This window comes from Priapulus caudatus, unplaced genomic scaffold, assembly GCF_000485595.1.
Source record: "Priapulus caudatus unplaced genomic scaffold, Priapulus_caudatus-5.0.1 Scaffold14, whole genome shotgun sequence".
NCBI lineage: Eukaryota > Metazoa > Priapulida > Priapulimorpha > Priapulimorphida > Priapulidae > Priapulus > Priapulus caudatus.
Genome location: NW_014577075.1, coordinates 421240 through 435588, shown reverse-complemented (window position 1 = coordinate 435588; position 14349 = coordinate 421240). Strand labels below are relative to the sequence as shown.

Below are 14349 nucleotides of genomic sequence, written 5' to 3'. Positions count from 1 at the left end.
TTAACAGTTGCAGTGTTGCACGCGCAAAACTGCACTCGTCACGGCTATCGCGTTGTTGTTAACAGTTGCAGTGTTGCACGCGCAAAACTGCACTCGTCACGGCTATCGCGTTGTTGTTAACAGTTGCAGTGTTGCACGCGCAAAACTGCACTCTTTACGGCTATCGCGTTGTTGTTAACAGTTGCAGTGTTGCACGCGCAAAACTGCACTCTTCATGGCTATCGCGTTGTTGTTAACAAATGCAGTGTTGCTCGGATGCTGCGTTTATCATGGCTCGCACGCGCGCAGCGTGTTTAGTCTATTGTAAAGATCGTTATGCCACCATGACTATTTGTTGAGCAGAAATTCTTCCTCTGCAGGGATCGGAAATGTTCTCAAGTAGCTGGCAGGGACCTGCATTGTTGCACGTGCACGTTATCCCCGTGAATCCCTTTTAGACTTATTACCGAATTTATTACTATAATCATTACTGATACACACTTGGCTTCTGCACCTCATTACTCTCTAATGTTTCTCGCTGATCAGCAGTGTTTAAAATGCGTCAACTCATGTAGGCACATCCTTGCGGCATAGAAGAGGTACATACGTTCTAGTACGTCGAGCCACGCACTCTGATGGACAATCCCTATCGAGTTGCCGACGAGGCAGGTGTACCAGCCAGCATCCTTCTGTGTTATGTTGTGAATAACCAGTTTGCCGGGATCTCCACTCGTGTTCGACTGGAAAACGAGAAGAAAATGTAAGTGTGCATGCTCTTATCTGGGAATGGTTTTTGCTGAAAAACACCGGTTGCTGCAGCGTGACCACTAAAAAAGTGAATTTTGAAAACAAGTGACACGAATTGCAAAATGACACGCAAACAAAACAAATGCACGATGACAATCGCACGATTGCACAAATCGCAATGACAATTAATTTGCATTTTCACAAATTTTAACAATATCTAAAAAAAGAAATACATTGTGCTTATTTTAACACACTGGTGACTGGTATCTATATATATTACTGTGCCTCTACAGTAAAGTATTGTTTTAATGCCAAAAATAACACTTCATTTACATAGAATAATAGCATAGTAATCGTATCAAGACAATAACAATGACAACAATATTAACATGAACAATAATGATGATAATGATGACAATGATGATAATAATAATAATAATAACAATAACAATAATAATAATAATAATAATAATAATAAGAATAAAAACGCTAGGCTATATAAGCTACGGCATTACCATGTTACATACGATCATCTTTCTGTAGCACCTTCATATGTAGATACAATAAAGTAACCCAAACCCAAGAGATAATAGTTACATTATTGCGTATCTAACCTTCATATGAGTGCTGCAATGTAGCAGTTAAGTTAAAAGTCACTATATCCCAAAAGCATGTTCTACGCGCAGATAATAATGACAATGCCGATTTTAACTGAACATATTGTTATTCGGCAACTTCTAATTAACTGTGAAAATGCTATTTTTTGGCAGTTAATGTCCCCACATAGTCTCGAACCATAGTTTAGCTTTATTAGTTATTGGTCACAACTTGAACAAAAACGCATGCAGACATATACTTATCAGACCTCGAGCTCATTTTTCTTGTCACACGGTCATGTTTGCGATGAATTCCTCTCGGCGACGACATCCACAACACTGAAACAACCGCGAACTTAGCACACCGTCGTAGTTGCACCACATTTGCACTAGCTGCATGTACCTCTCTGGTTTAAGGCACTTCTCCATTTTTGTGTCCCTCACTCTTGAGCGTTATCCAAACGCACTCCTTGTGTGGTGCGCAGGCATTTAACCGTAACAAAACACTCTAGCGCCATATATAAAGCATTACCAAGATAATCCCTTCCCTCCCACACGCATAGAACAACAACCCGCTATCCGCTAACAAGAATATCGTAAACTTACTGATATTACACCTGCCTCGCCGAAGCAAATGCATTGACATTCGCAACTGCGGAACGCTGAAGACCTGTGTACGCGTCGAAATATCTCCATCCCTCGTGGGTCATACGCCAACAGTTACGCCCCCCTTTGAGAACGTACATGAAATGAGAACAAATTCTAAGAATCGTAACTCAACGCCAACTTTGCCCAACGCATTAGCAATTTGCGGTATTTATTTTACCAAGGTATGTCCGAAATTGCCGATTGAATGTGCATTGCGAAAGTGCTAAAGAAAATTGTGGCAAAACACCGTGAGAGGCTACGCATTAACGCACCCCTCCCCACCCCCCTTAAGTTGGCCTTAACCCTATAAACACTCCACAGGTGATTCTTCCGAAATTTAAAACGTTATTAGATAGTTTCCACCGAAAAACTCTCCTGCCCCACCACGTCAGCAAGCAGCTGAGCTCGCCACACTTCTGAATTCGCCATCCACCCAAGATATTGCGCTTCTTTTCAGAAAATACGATCCTTAAGAGAACATTTCACCACCACCCTGCCCGCCACAAAGTGATTAACAGCCACCTGAAACAGCATCATAATTGACATTTAATTACGTCAATGGAAGATTGCCATTTATGAGGCTTCCATAATTTTCGAATGGGTGGGCGGAACCACCCTAAGTATCAAAGTGAGTGAGACCGACCTGTCCCGAACCATCATTATAGAACTCATTCGCACGCATTGCGAGCTAGCAGAGCCCCATCATGCATGCCGGGCATTATGAAACGTGGAAGAAAGCCTGTTCGAAGCGTGCTCGGAATCGAACCATTCTCTCTTCAGTCATAGTTCACCTATCATTTGCTCGATGGCTGGAACAGCAGCAAGAAACAGCACCTTAACGGTTTCTATCATTGAGGCTGAAGAATAGTGTAATATGGAACATTCTACCGGTTAAAGACCGCGCCCCCGGACGAAGAAGCCCAAGAGGAGCAGATCACGTATCATTTCGCGAAGGTGAAGAGAAGACATCAGAGAAGGCATCTTTTCAACTCCCGTGGAGCCGTTATCAGATGCAATATTGATAGGTACTATTATAACACACAGACGAAACACTTACCGACTGTGACAAATTTTAATGCCGAAAATGTTCTATCCTGTGTTAACCTCGTTTTGATTCTTACACGGTAACATTCTTTTACCAAACAACAACCGCAGATCCCCAACTCGGCGCCAATAGCAAAGCGTCGAACGAATGAATAAGCTAATGGCACCCCGCGTGGCGAGACGCCTAAGGTAATCGAGACGCTAGTGAGGGTATGGTGAGCTAGCGAGGCGGAATATGAAAAGGCATGAAGCAGTGCTGAGGAAAACGTAAGCCAAGAGCCGGGAACACAAGGTGTCAACAACTGAGAGAAGTGAGGCTAGGGAAGCGCGGGAACAAAGGTGACAGACGAGCAAGGTGAGCCTACGGGCACGGGCAATAAAGCGTAAGACTGGGAACGGTGAGCTAGGGACGCGCGCGAATAAATGTGTAGACGAGGAAGGCTGAGCCTAGGGAGCAGGAATAAAGGTGAAAGACGGAGTAATGCTGAGCCCTAAGCGAGTAGGAATAAAGGTGAAGGCACTAGAGAAGTGAGCCTAGGCGAAGCGGGAATAAAGTGAAGACTGAAGGAAGGTGACTAGGAGCGGCCGAATAAAAGTGAACGACAGAGGAAAAGAGTGAGCTAGGAGAGCGGGATTAAAAGTGAAGAAACTCAGAGGATGTGACCTAAGGGAGGACGGGAATAAAATGTGAAATACTCGAGTCAAGGTGAAGATAGGGAGCTGGGAAAGTGAAGCGACTGAGAAGGAGAAAGCAGGCAATAAAGGTGAAGACTCGAGAAGGTGAGCCTAGGCGAGACAGGAATAAAAGGTGAACTGACTGAGGAAGTGAGCTAGGGAGCGGGAATAAAAGGTGAAGTAACTGAGGAGGCTGACTAGGGACAGGAATAAGAAAGGTGAAAGACTGAGGAAGGTGAGCTCAGGACGGGAATACAAGGTAGACCGTGAGTAAGGTGAGCTAGAGAGCCGGAATAAAAGGATGAAGAACCTGAGGACAGTGATCTAAGGGAGCGGCGAATAAAGGAAACTGCCAGGAACGGTGAGCTAAGGGAGGCAGGAAAAAAGGCTGAATAACTGGTAAGCGTCGAGCATAAGGCGAGCGGGAATAAAGGTAAGAATGAGGGAACGGGAGCTAAGGATGCGTAATAAAGGTGAAGATCTGATTAAGGTGAGCTAGGGAGCGGGGAATAAAGGTGATAGACTGAGAAAGGTCGAGCGAGGGAGCAGGAATAAAAGTTGAAGACTGAAGTAAGGTCGAGCTAGGAGCGGGAAATAAAGGTGAAGCACTGAGGAAGGTGAGACTAGGAGACGGTGAATAAACAGTGAAACTGCAGGAACGCGATGAGGACTAGGAGAGTGGAAAAAAGAGTGAAGACCTGAGAAAGGATGACGCTAGAGAGCGGCGAATAAAGGGAAGAACATGAGGTAGGTAGAGGCTAGGGAGCGAGAATAAAAAAGTGCAAGACATGAGAGGAAGGCCTGAGCTAGGAGCGAATCAAGAGTGAAGAACATAGAAGAAGTACTAGGGAGCCGAAGAAAAGGTGAAGACCTGAGAAAGGTGAGACTAGGAGGGAATAAAGGTAAAACTGAAGGACAACCGGTGAAGCTAAAGGGAGCAGGAAATAAAAGGTAGACCAGACTGCGGAGGTGACTAAGGAGGTCGACGGAGAATAAGAAAGTGAAGAAAACTTGAGGAAGGTTAAGCTAGGAGCAGGATAAAGGTAGAAGAACACTGAAGAAAGGATTAGCTAGGAGCGGGAATAAAGGTGAAGACTGAGGAAGGTGAGCTAGGGAGCGGGAATAAAGGTGAAGACTGAGGAAGGTGAGCTAGGGAGCGGGAATAAAGGTGAAGACTGAGGAAGGTGAGCTAGGGAGCAGGAATAAAGGTGAAGACTGAGTAAGGTGAGTTAGGGAGCGGGAATAAAGGAGAAGACTGAGTAAGGTGAGCTAGGGAGCAGGAATAAAGGTGAAGACTGAGGAAGGTGAGCTAGGGAGCAGGAATAAAGGTGAAGACGGAGTAAGGTGAGCTAGCGGGAATAAAGGTGAAGAGCGAGTAAGGTGAGCCAGGCGGCGGCGTATCTTCTCACCTTGAGATTGATGATGTAAGGCTTGCCGTTCTCATTGTATTCGCTTCCATTGACGCTATAGTGCTTCAGCCACTGAAGGTGAGGCTGAAGGTCGCTCAGCATCTCACATTTGAAGGTCACCGTGTCACCAACGTAGACCGTCTGATTGGCCGGCAATGCCGGATTCAGAATCGGCGGGTGTGGCAGCCGCTCTGAAACATCAGAGCATCATCGATTTTAAACCTGCTGGTCGCCAATGTAAAACTGTGGACCGTACTGTGGAACGCCAGCTATGGTGAACATGTGCACACATCGCCGCGGTTTTACTTTGCGACTTCGAAAAAATTCAGCTGTCAAACATTCCATTCTTATCATATTGACTTTGCACGGGGCTTTTTCTTTCACTTTTTTTCCCAAAAGACTACAGCCTCAAAGAATGTGTAGTGACGAGAAAGGTGATTAATTTGCGGTGGAATTTAGTAAATGCATGAGATTGCGTGATTACGGACGAGGATAACAGCTTTAACATAGCTTAACGTGCTGTTGATGCAGGTTATCCCGGCACTACACTCTAATGTCCTGAGAATGTGGCCATGAGATCCTGATGAGTGTATCAGTTAATCAGATTCCCCTTAAATTACAACTCCATGAGAGAGAGCGGGGAAGGAGGGAGGGAGGGAGGGAGAGAGACACACGGATGAGTGAGGTGAAAGATCTAGTTGGGGAAGTCTAGTTATGTTCACCGATGTTCCCCAGAGGACCGAGGAACCCTCGAACATCGTAATCAGCCCAAACGGCCCATCATCGACACAATCAAGGCTAATTAAGCCAAACACAAAACATCGTCAAAATTACAGAATACGACACACAAAGATGTACAACATAATCTCATTAATAGAGATTATGACAACAAGAGATTATTACTTATAACAAGTAAACAATCGTTCTGTGACCAAGTGCCTAGAGTAAAAGTATTCGTGGGGGGTGCTGCAACGCTTGATTAGCTTAATTAGCCTCATTTTTAGTTGTGGTGTAATTGAACCGATAATTCAAGTACTTTCAGGTTCATAATGGAACGTACGTAACCTAACATAACATGCCATAATAGAATCGAAGCTACAAAAATATAACGCAAGTAATTAAATCTGCTCATCAAAATTAATAAAAATCTCCCCTGTAAATTTAAACTATTTAAAGCAGATTACTCAATTTTCAGTTATGAAATTTGTTAAGTCTGATATAATCACATTAGCAAGAAAAGACACTCGCAATTTAGTCTGCTAGCTGCTCCATATAAATTTAATTATCACAGAAGGATCTCGTTACAACTACTTGCAATTTAAACCATTATTTCCCTCACTACTTAATTCCCTCTTCGTGCTCTCCATCTATACATATTAGGACCATATCCTTCAGCAGGCAGGACACTAGCGAAACAATATAACTAATAAAAGTAAATAACCTTCAAATATAAGCAATAAACAATAGGACAAAATTATCCACTTCGCATAGTGTTATCTTGTGCGTGATTTATTTCTTGAAATTACTCAGTTATAGGTCTGGAAAGTTTCTTCCCATTCCAAGATTGATCAATGCTACTGCCCTGTATATAAGCCTAACACAATAATTACCCTAACGCACACTCAGGTCGTAAAAACTTATATTCCATCTGTTAATTAATACCACTAAATTCGGGGTTCATAATCATTTAAACATTCATGCCTATTTCAACGCAAAATTTTTAATATGAAATGAAATAATTGACCAAAATTACATTTGATCTTGTGTGGATTGTATATATATAGTTGAATATTATTTGCTAACGCTAAACCTGAGTATAACGCGTGCCTCATGCAACACTCATCGTCGTTTCTGGCGAAGTCTGTTGTGTATTTGTGCTTGCGGGGCTATATTTCTTGTTTTGACCTCATATAATTTCCGAAGGAATGCAATTCCAAATAATTAATGCAGGTCAATGCGAAAATGAGGTCATGCAACACTATGGAGTTTCTACATCCCTGGTCGGATCGCTATAACATAATATCCATGCATTGCGACCGAGGGAACCACTGCTGCTCCTGACAGACAGCTTTAGCGAATTAGCAATGTATTAGGATATTCTGAAAACAATGCTTGGCAACGAAGTGCCACAAAGTCGATGAATAAATTATGGCAAGTCTTTCGATCCTGCTGCGTAAATAGGTGACTTCGACATACCGATGACTTCGAGCGAGTAGGTCCACTGTATGCTGCCATACACATTGGCCACAACACAGGTGTAATCGCCTTCGTACGCCTTCGTGACCGAGGCGAAGCTGAGAGCCCATCGCTTCTGAACCACCTGTAACAAACCACATGGACACTGCAAAACGCGTTCACCGCTCACTGGGCAGTTCTTACCCGTCGCCGCATTTCTTTCCACTTTCTGCGCACCACTCGATCCACCTTCTCCTCCCACCCTTCTGTGTCACACAGCACCTCTTCCTACCACCCTCTACGTCCCAATCAATGTCCTCCTCCTCCTCCTCCTCCTCCTCCTCCTCCTACTCCACCCACCCACCACTCCTATTCGCAACGACGATCGTTTAACACGTAAGCCCTTACTTAACACAGAGATGGCATTGAACAAGTCTTGAATCTTGGCATTGACCTTATATAATAAACTTTTAAGTGGCTTATAAACCCATCCTGACTATGGACTTACGACTTCCGCTGAGGAAAACTGCGCTGCACTGACCTATCACATGCACACACCACCACCACCACCACCTAACATGCACTCTTCGTACTGAAATTTACCAGGAATATCCTTACCTCAACCTATTTAAATTCGAGGTTTAGTTCACGTGATACTCGAGCCTTGTAATATTGTTACGAACACAGTCAAACCTCGAGGGTCACTCAAGTGAATCATTAACAGTATACTCTATAGACGTGTGACCGTTCTATAGAGATGGTGTTTCACTGCATAACTTCCACGCAAGGAAAAACCCCAAAACTGGCCCTTATAGACAGGTGTCCGTACAATGGTGCGTGCGTGCACTCAAACACTGGTTTGAGCGTACACCACGGTGTTTTCAGTGCTCGTTGCCTCGTAGCCGGGCCACCATCGAAACAGCGTGTGATGCCGGCGGCGGCGACTCGTACCTTGAAGGTCATTCGCCAGGTCTCCACCAGGGGTTCGCCGTTGCGCAGCCACGTGATGTTGGGCATGGGGTTGCCGGCGGCGGGGCAGCGCAGCGACACGGGCGAGCTCGCTGTCTTCACCACCATCTGAATGCGCATCACCGATGGTTTCACCCAGAACGGCTTCGCTGAAATCACCGAGAGATTAATTAGATAATTAGCTAATTAAAGTCTCACAATGTGCGTAGTCTGCAAAGATCAAAATCTGGTGATGCTGGCAAGGGTCCAACGCCGTTGTTTTCCATTAACGGCGCGAATAGTGCTTGAGGCACGCGCAAATTAATCGCGCGAGCGCTTGTTTTTTCATCATAGAAGACATGTGTCTTTGAATGTCACGCTCGCACTTCATTCATGCCAGCCGGTCGGCGTTACAAATTTGATGCGCCGCACACTCCGGAATGCGGTACACACGCTAGATCTAAAACATTTGTAAGATCTTTTCGCGACCTGGAAAAACTGCAATCCATGCCACGGAACATTTTTTTTACTCAAGTGCCCCTACCGTTCCTGCTGCTACTACTAGTACTACTGCTGCTGCTGCTGCTGCCACTGCTGCTGCAGCTGTTGCAGCTGCAGCACAAGCTAAAAAAATATTGTGCTTGCACACACTCGAGGGCAGCACTGTCGCATTGCACGCAGTTAGCAGACAGAATGCGTGCGCTGCTGCTCACTTTCCGGCAAAGCATCATCCGATAATTACTGCTAATCGCATTCTATTGCTAATCAGATGCCATCACGCAGCTGAGCCTTGCAGTCAATCAACGCGCGCTCCACCGAGCAACCGGCATCCGTGCAAAGACAACCTACAATTGTTCACAGCACTCTCATCCTGCAGAGGCGCTCGTACTAAAATAGCACCTATCACCCACGTACCCTCGCCCATATCACCAAGAGTCCATAAAAATTACATCTATCCTTCTATCTATCTATCATCCACATATGCATATCACCATGCCAATACTAGATTTTCACCGCTCATTATCTCAGCGTATGTGCATCGTAGGGACATGCGGTTTGTTTTATATGAACAAGGTAGGACAGCTGATCAATAATACTCGTCAAAATAAATCAAAGAATCGTCAAAATAACACGGGGAAAGTTAATTAATTCGACTAATACTGCAACGTGGTTTCAGCATTTTACCGTTGTACGCTCTCCTTCTTTATATGCTCTTGATATCACTTACGTGCTCTCACGTAAATTACTCACATACCCTCACAAATATCATCTATTAGTATTACTCTCACAAATATTATCCGCGTACCCTCACGCATATCAACCACGCACCCTCACAAATATCACCCGCATACTTATTATCTTTTAAAATATATTCATGAAGTGAAGAAGCAGCAGCCAGCGTACGTGCTTGTCTGCGGCGGCCGCGCGGCGAACCGGTCACCGGACGCATGCGTGCTCGCGTTCCTGGCGGTAACCGGGCCTGCGGACGTTGCTAATTGGCGAGCTGGGAGATAAGGACAGGCAGCAGAGAGGCTGATGCGTCCGCCTGCACGTAATTACGCCCGTAATGGCCCCACCGACCGTCACACGCAGACGGAAACAACCGATCACGCGCGCAGCAATTTTTCCTGGCAGGAGTCGGAGAAGGGAGACATAGCGTCTGTCAAAGAAAGGGTGTATAAAGGAAGGGGGAACATCCGGAAGCACGGGGGCAGGCGTATGAAGTCTGACAGAGGAGAGAGCCTGTCGGACTTCACCACGAGGGAAGGGAGGGGAGGGGGGATTAGATCCAATAGCTGATTCACTCCATCTGCTACGACCAGACCTTAATCTCAACGTGCTATGTGAGTAATTGGATCGAAGCCTGGGGGGAACCAAGCATCCAGTCTGTCAGGAGAAGGGAAGATTTACTCCACTTGCTATGACCAACGGTTCACTTTCTTACCGTACTTCTGGGCTGGCCATAGCGAATGGAGCAAATCAACTTTCAGACTAACCAGGGTTCGGCCAGGTTTGAAGTGAATCCAGCATACACGCGTGGATGTGCGCGCACACTGAGATAGACCGAGGCGACACAAGCGCCTGATGGTAAAGCCACAGCTAGTGCGCCTCACGGCTGGCTTGCCGCGATTTCCGGCGTGTAGATTATGCCAACGAGACATAATATACGATAAATAACACGGACGCGGACTAGAATAGAGAGGGAGGGAGGGAGAACGAGTACGCAAGAGCGACAGCGAGTGCGAAAGAGAGACAGAGAGAGGAGGAAGGGAAGGAGAGATATAGTTAAAGAGAAAAAGGAAGAAATAATTCATGGAGAGCGAGAGAGAGAGGAAGAGAAAAGTGAGAGCAAGTAAGAATGTGCGAAAGCGAGAGTGTACGTGAGAGCGTACGTGAGCGTGTGCGCGCATGCGCGCGTGAATGAGACAGAGGGACAGCGGTAGAGACCTCTACCAACAGGAGACGCGTTCCAGTTCGGTATTGCATGGCATTCCAATAAATCGGTCAATGGCGTATAGGAAAATCTGGTCGACAGATTAATCACGTATCAGGTTATCCGCGATGCGTGAAAAAATCGCATACGTGCAAGTTTTTTTCTCTCTCCTCCACCGGGAAAGATTATTGCACGACTACTTTCCTTGTCAGCGAACGAGAGAGATATGTACTATATAATGTTTCGTTCGATTACGAGCCGCGGAGATGGCAGCTGCGCAAAAACGTCTGTACATGCATGCATCGGTGTAGTAAACGGTACATGACAGAAGTACGCATGTGTCTCCGCGAACCAGCAGCCAGCAGCCCACAGATGGCGGGGTCTTCGTCAACCTCCATCTCCGTACATCTTGCGCTGATTAGCGCAATGAGATGCACATAATTGCTAGCAGATTCGCGCGCAGTCAGCAACTATTCCTCGTGCCCGGATCAACACAGGAAACGGCTTATTTTCGAAAACACTGACCCGCGGATCTATTTCAATCCTGTGCCAAAAAATATAGGTGGGGGTGCGTGCCGCATTAAACAACACTTACCGCAGCTTTGCGCACACAAGCCTGCTAATAACGCAAACTGGATAAAATCAACTGAAATGTAAAATCACAACATCCCGCGTCACTGCTCCTGCTGCCCCCTAGTCGCAGAGCGCACAAATGGCAAAGCAAATGGTTGAATAGCACTTTTGTAGCGAACCCCTGCTATGTCGAGGCATTGATACTGAGAGAACGCGCAGCTGCTGCGAACTAACACAAATAATATTTCATTGAATCTGACTCTACGAAGGGATTTGACTTTTTGATGAGTATCATTTACTTATTACATTATATTATATCATTTAATTATTCAAAGTCTCACGTGTGTCAGAAATGTGTTTTTAACATCGACTTTTAACGACTTTAGTATATATACGTTGGAAGAGTATGAGATCGAGTTTTGCAGAACAGGAATAGCATTGTGTTGCCATTATTATTTACATTATAATTATTATATTTGAGTTTTCACAGTGAGTGCTAACCACGTCCTACTCGTGTTATTGTGTTCCACACACACACACACACACACACACACACACACACACACACACACACGCGCGCGCGCACGCACGCACGCACGCCCATCTCAAACAGCATGCGAGTGTAAAAGCCAACTTTACTGGAAATTTTATAAACACCGACAGGACTTTGCTTGCAGATTGCTGCCGTCAGTACGTACACACAGGCAGGCAGAACTGTTTGTAACACTGTTGGAGATTTAATTAGCCGTTAACGCGAGAAAAAAATTGGCGGAGGCGAAACTAATAGTATCCGTCAATGAAACCCTACGAGAGAGGATCGCGTGCGTGAGCGCGTCACCTGCTGCTACTGCTGTAGCCCGACCAGGCTGTGCGACGGAGTGTCTATACAGGTATTCTAGAATACTAGGTATTCTAACCCTAGCAATACCGTTTCTTGGAACTACTACTGCTGCTGCTGCTGTTGCCGCTACTGCTGCTGTTGCCGCTACTGCTGCTGCTGCTGCTGCGGCGGCGGCGCCGGCGGCTGCTGCTACTGCTGCTGCTGCTGCTGAGGCTGCGGCTACTGCTGCTGCTACTGCTGCTGCTGCTGCTGAGGCTGCGGCTACTGCTGCTGCTACTGCTGCTGCTGCTGCTGAGGCTGCGACTACTGCTGCTGCTACTGCTACTGCTACTGCTGCTCCTGCTGCTGCTGCTGCTGCTGTTGCTGCTGCTGCTCCTGTTGCTGCTGCTGCTGCTGTTGCTGCTGCTGCTCCTGTTGCTGCTGCTGCTGCTGTTGCTACATCCTACGCAGGCTTCAGCGCGCCTTATTAGATGTTTACACACGTTCACCGGCGGCGCGCAGCAGCAGCAGCAGCAGTAGCAATACTTCTCGCGAAAGTGCTTCCTGAGCGCCTGCCCGCCTGCCTGCCCTCCATTCCGAGGAAAAACCCACAAAATATACGCGAGTGGAATAAATCTCAAAGGCTGCCTGCTTCACAGGTTCGGCCAACAATTCCACTCATCTTCACTCGTACGCCATCGATGTTAGCCCGCCGCTGTGCATGATGCCCACTGCACACAAACGAACGCTCCCGCCATTGTTATTTACTCTAGTTGTGGGAAAACATGCGCTGGACAAATCACAGGGCAGCGTTGGGTAGGGCCTGGCTAAACACAAATATGGGACTACGAGACAAATGACCACGTCATTGAATATATATGTATATCGTTTGGGAGCGGGCAGCGTGGGGGGGGGGCTCGGAACAAATATAACGATATAGCGGCTAGGCAGGGAAAACTATTTTATTTGAAAACTAAATGAAAAACCGAAACCTAATTTTTCTTAACGTGTACGTGCGGCATAGCGCGGGCGTTTGCGAACTTTACTCTATAGTAGGACCAAAAAAATGCACGAATCTAACAGTACATTAACTCATCAACGATTTCCAAAAACCACCGTTTCCCTTCGCATTCCCCGTCCCTCTCAAGTAGCATAATACAATTAATAGCAGTAGTTAGACATTTACTCTAGTACGACTACATAAGTCCCTGTCGCCCACAAAGTCGGGTCGATACCACGGACAAAATAAACGGCAAGCACGAGAACGAGGTCGATGACAATAAAGGTTTAACGTCAGTAAGGTCTTCACGGAGAATCAGTCTCTCGACACCGCTGCTCGACAGTTATTGACCAGGTGCTGTCTGTCATACATGCATGCAGCGGGACGCAGACGCCCTAATAACACCTATAGCCACATATAATAATCAATACGCATCTTTTAACAAATCTGGCGCGGCTAATTACTAATTATACATAGCCCTACAAGTCGCAAAGGATTGCCAGCTGGAAATGAAGTAGCACAAAAGGCTCTTGGTTGGTTGTAACGTGCGTTTCTTACGAATTTGATAAAAAGGGAAACAGGAAATTTGGCATGAACATCACTCTAAGCGATCCGTGCGTCGTGTCGGCTGCTCAAAGCGACGGCTAAAGGTTAGAGCAGGCTGAAAATGTTTCACGGAAATTGTTCAATGGGATTATTCATGGCGTTCGTGGAAGAAAACCGACAAAACCATGGAATTTCTCATTTCCTGTTAGATGGATTTTTTTTAGATGAAGCTGAACACGGTCTACCTCAGTACGTGCCGCGCACTAGTTTAGAGTTAGCTAGCGTTACTAGTGTCGCGTACTAGTACTAGTAACGCGCTACTAGTACTAGTACTAGCGTACTAGTAACGCGTGAGACGATTGGTGACCCGTGAGAGCCAAATGAGTCGGAAGTAGCACAGTAGTATTCTACAGTACAATCGATTTTTAGGCTTATTAATTAGGCTTAAAAAAATTATTGTAAATTTTGTTGTTGCAAAAACACCATCTACAATGTTTACTTTCGATTTGTATAAACAAAAATGTTATAATTCAATTAAAACTTGCTTAAATTGAATGATTTATAAGAAGTGTCAGCTAATTGATCGTGAATGATGTTAGTTTTCAACCCTTATTATAGTCAATTCTCAGGAAATTATAAACGCATGATATCTCGATTTATAATGGTCATAAAATGTTTGCTTTTCAACCAATTTTCAATATCTATATATCAATAGACAGCCATGAATCTTAGGAATCTCCATATGTATTCATCTT

The 14349-nt window shown here is 45.5% G+C and overlaps 1 protein-coding gene across 1 annotated transcript; it reads right to left on the bottom strand.

The window, feature by feature from the left end:
• Positions 1-327: 327 nt before the first annotated feature.
• LOC106809038 (fibroblast growth factor receptor 3-like) lies at positions 328-9146 on the bottom strand. Its single transcript, XM_014811984.1, has 7 exons — positions 9071-9146; positions 8225-8391; positions 7892-7897; positions 7295-7418; positions 5099-5289; positions 597-719; positions 328-393 (listed from the first exon to the last, which is right to left on the bottom strand). The coding sequence occupies exons 1-7, from the start codon at positions 9144-9146 to the stop codon at positions 328-330; spliced, it is 753 nt and encodes a 250-aa protein (XP_014667470.1).
• Between the last annotated feature and the right edge of the window lie 5203 nt (positions 9147-14349).

Bases quoted from the DNA above. Each gene is read 5' to 3' on its own strand.
- LOC106809038 (XM_014811984.1), bottom strand. From the start codon at position 9,146: ATGGGCGAGGGTACGTGGGTGATAGGTGCTATTTTAGTACGAGCGCCT. The intron at 720-5,098 runs GTGAGAAGATAC...CTCGTTTTCCAG, and splicing joins CTTACATCATCAATCTCAAG to TCGAACACGAGTGGAGATCC. The intron at 394-596 runs GTACTAGAACGT...GCAACAATGCAG, and splicing joins ATCAGAGTGCGTGGCTCGAC to GTCCCTGCCAGCTACTTGAG.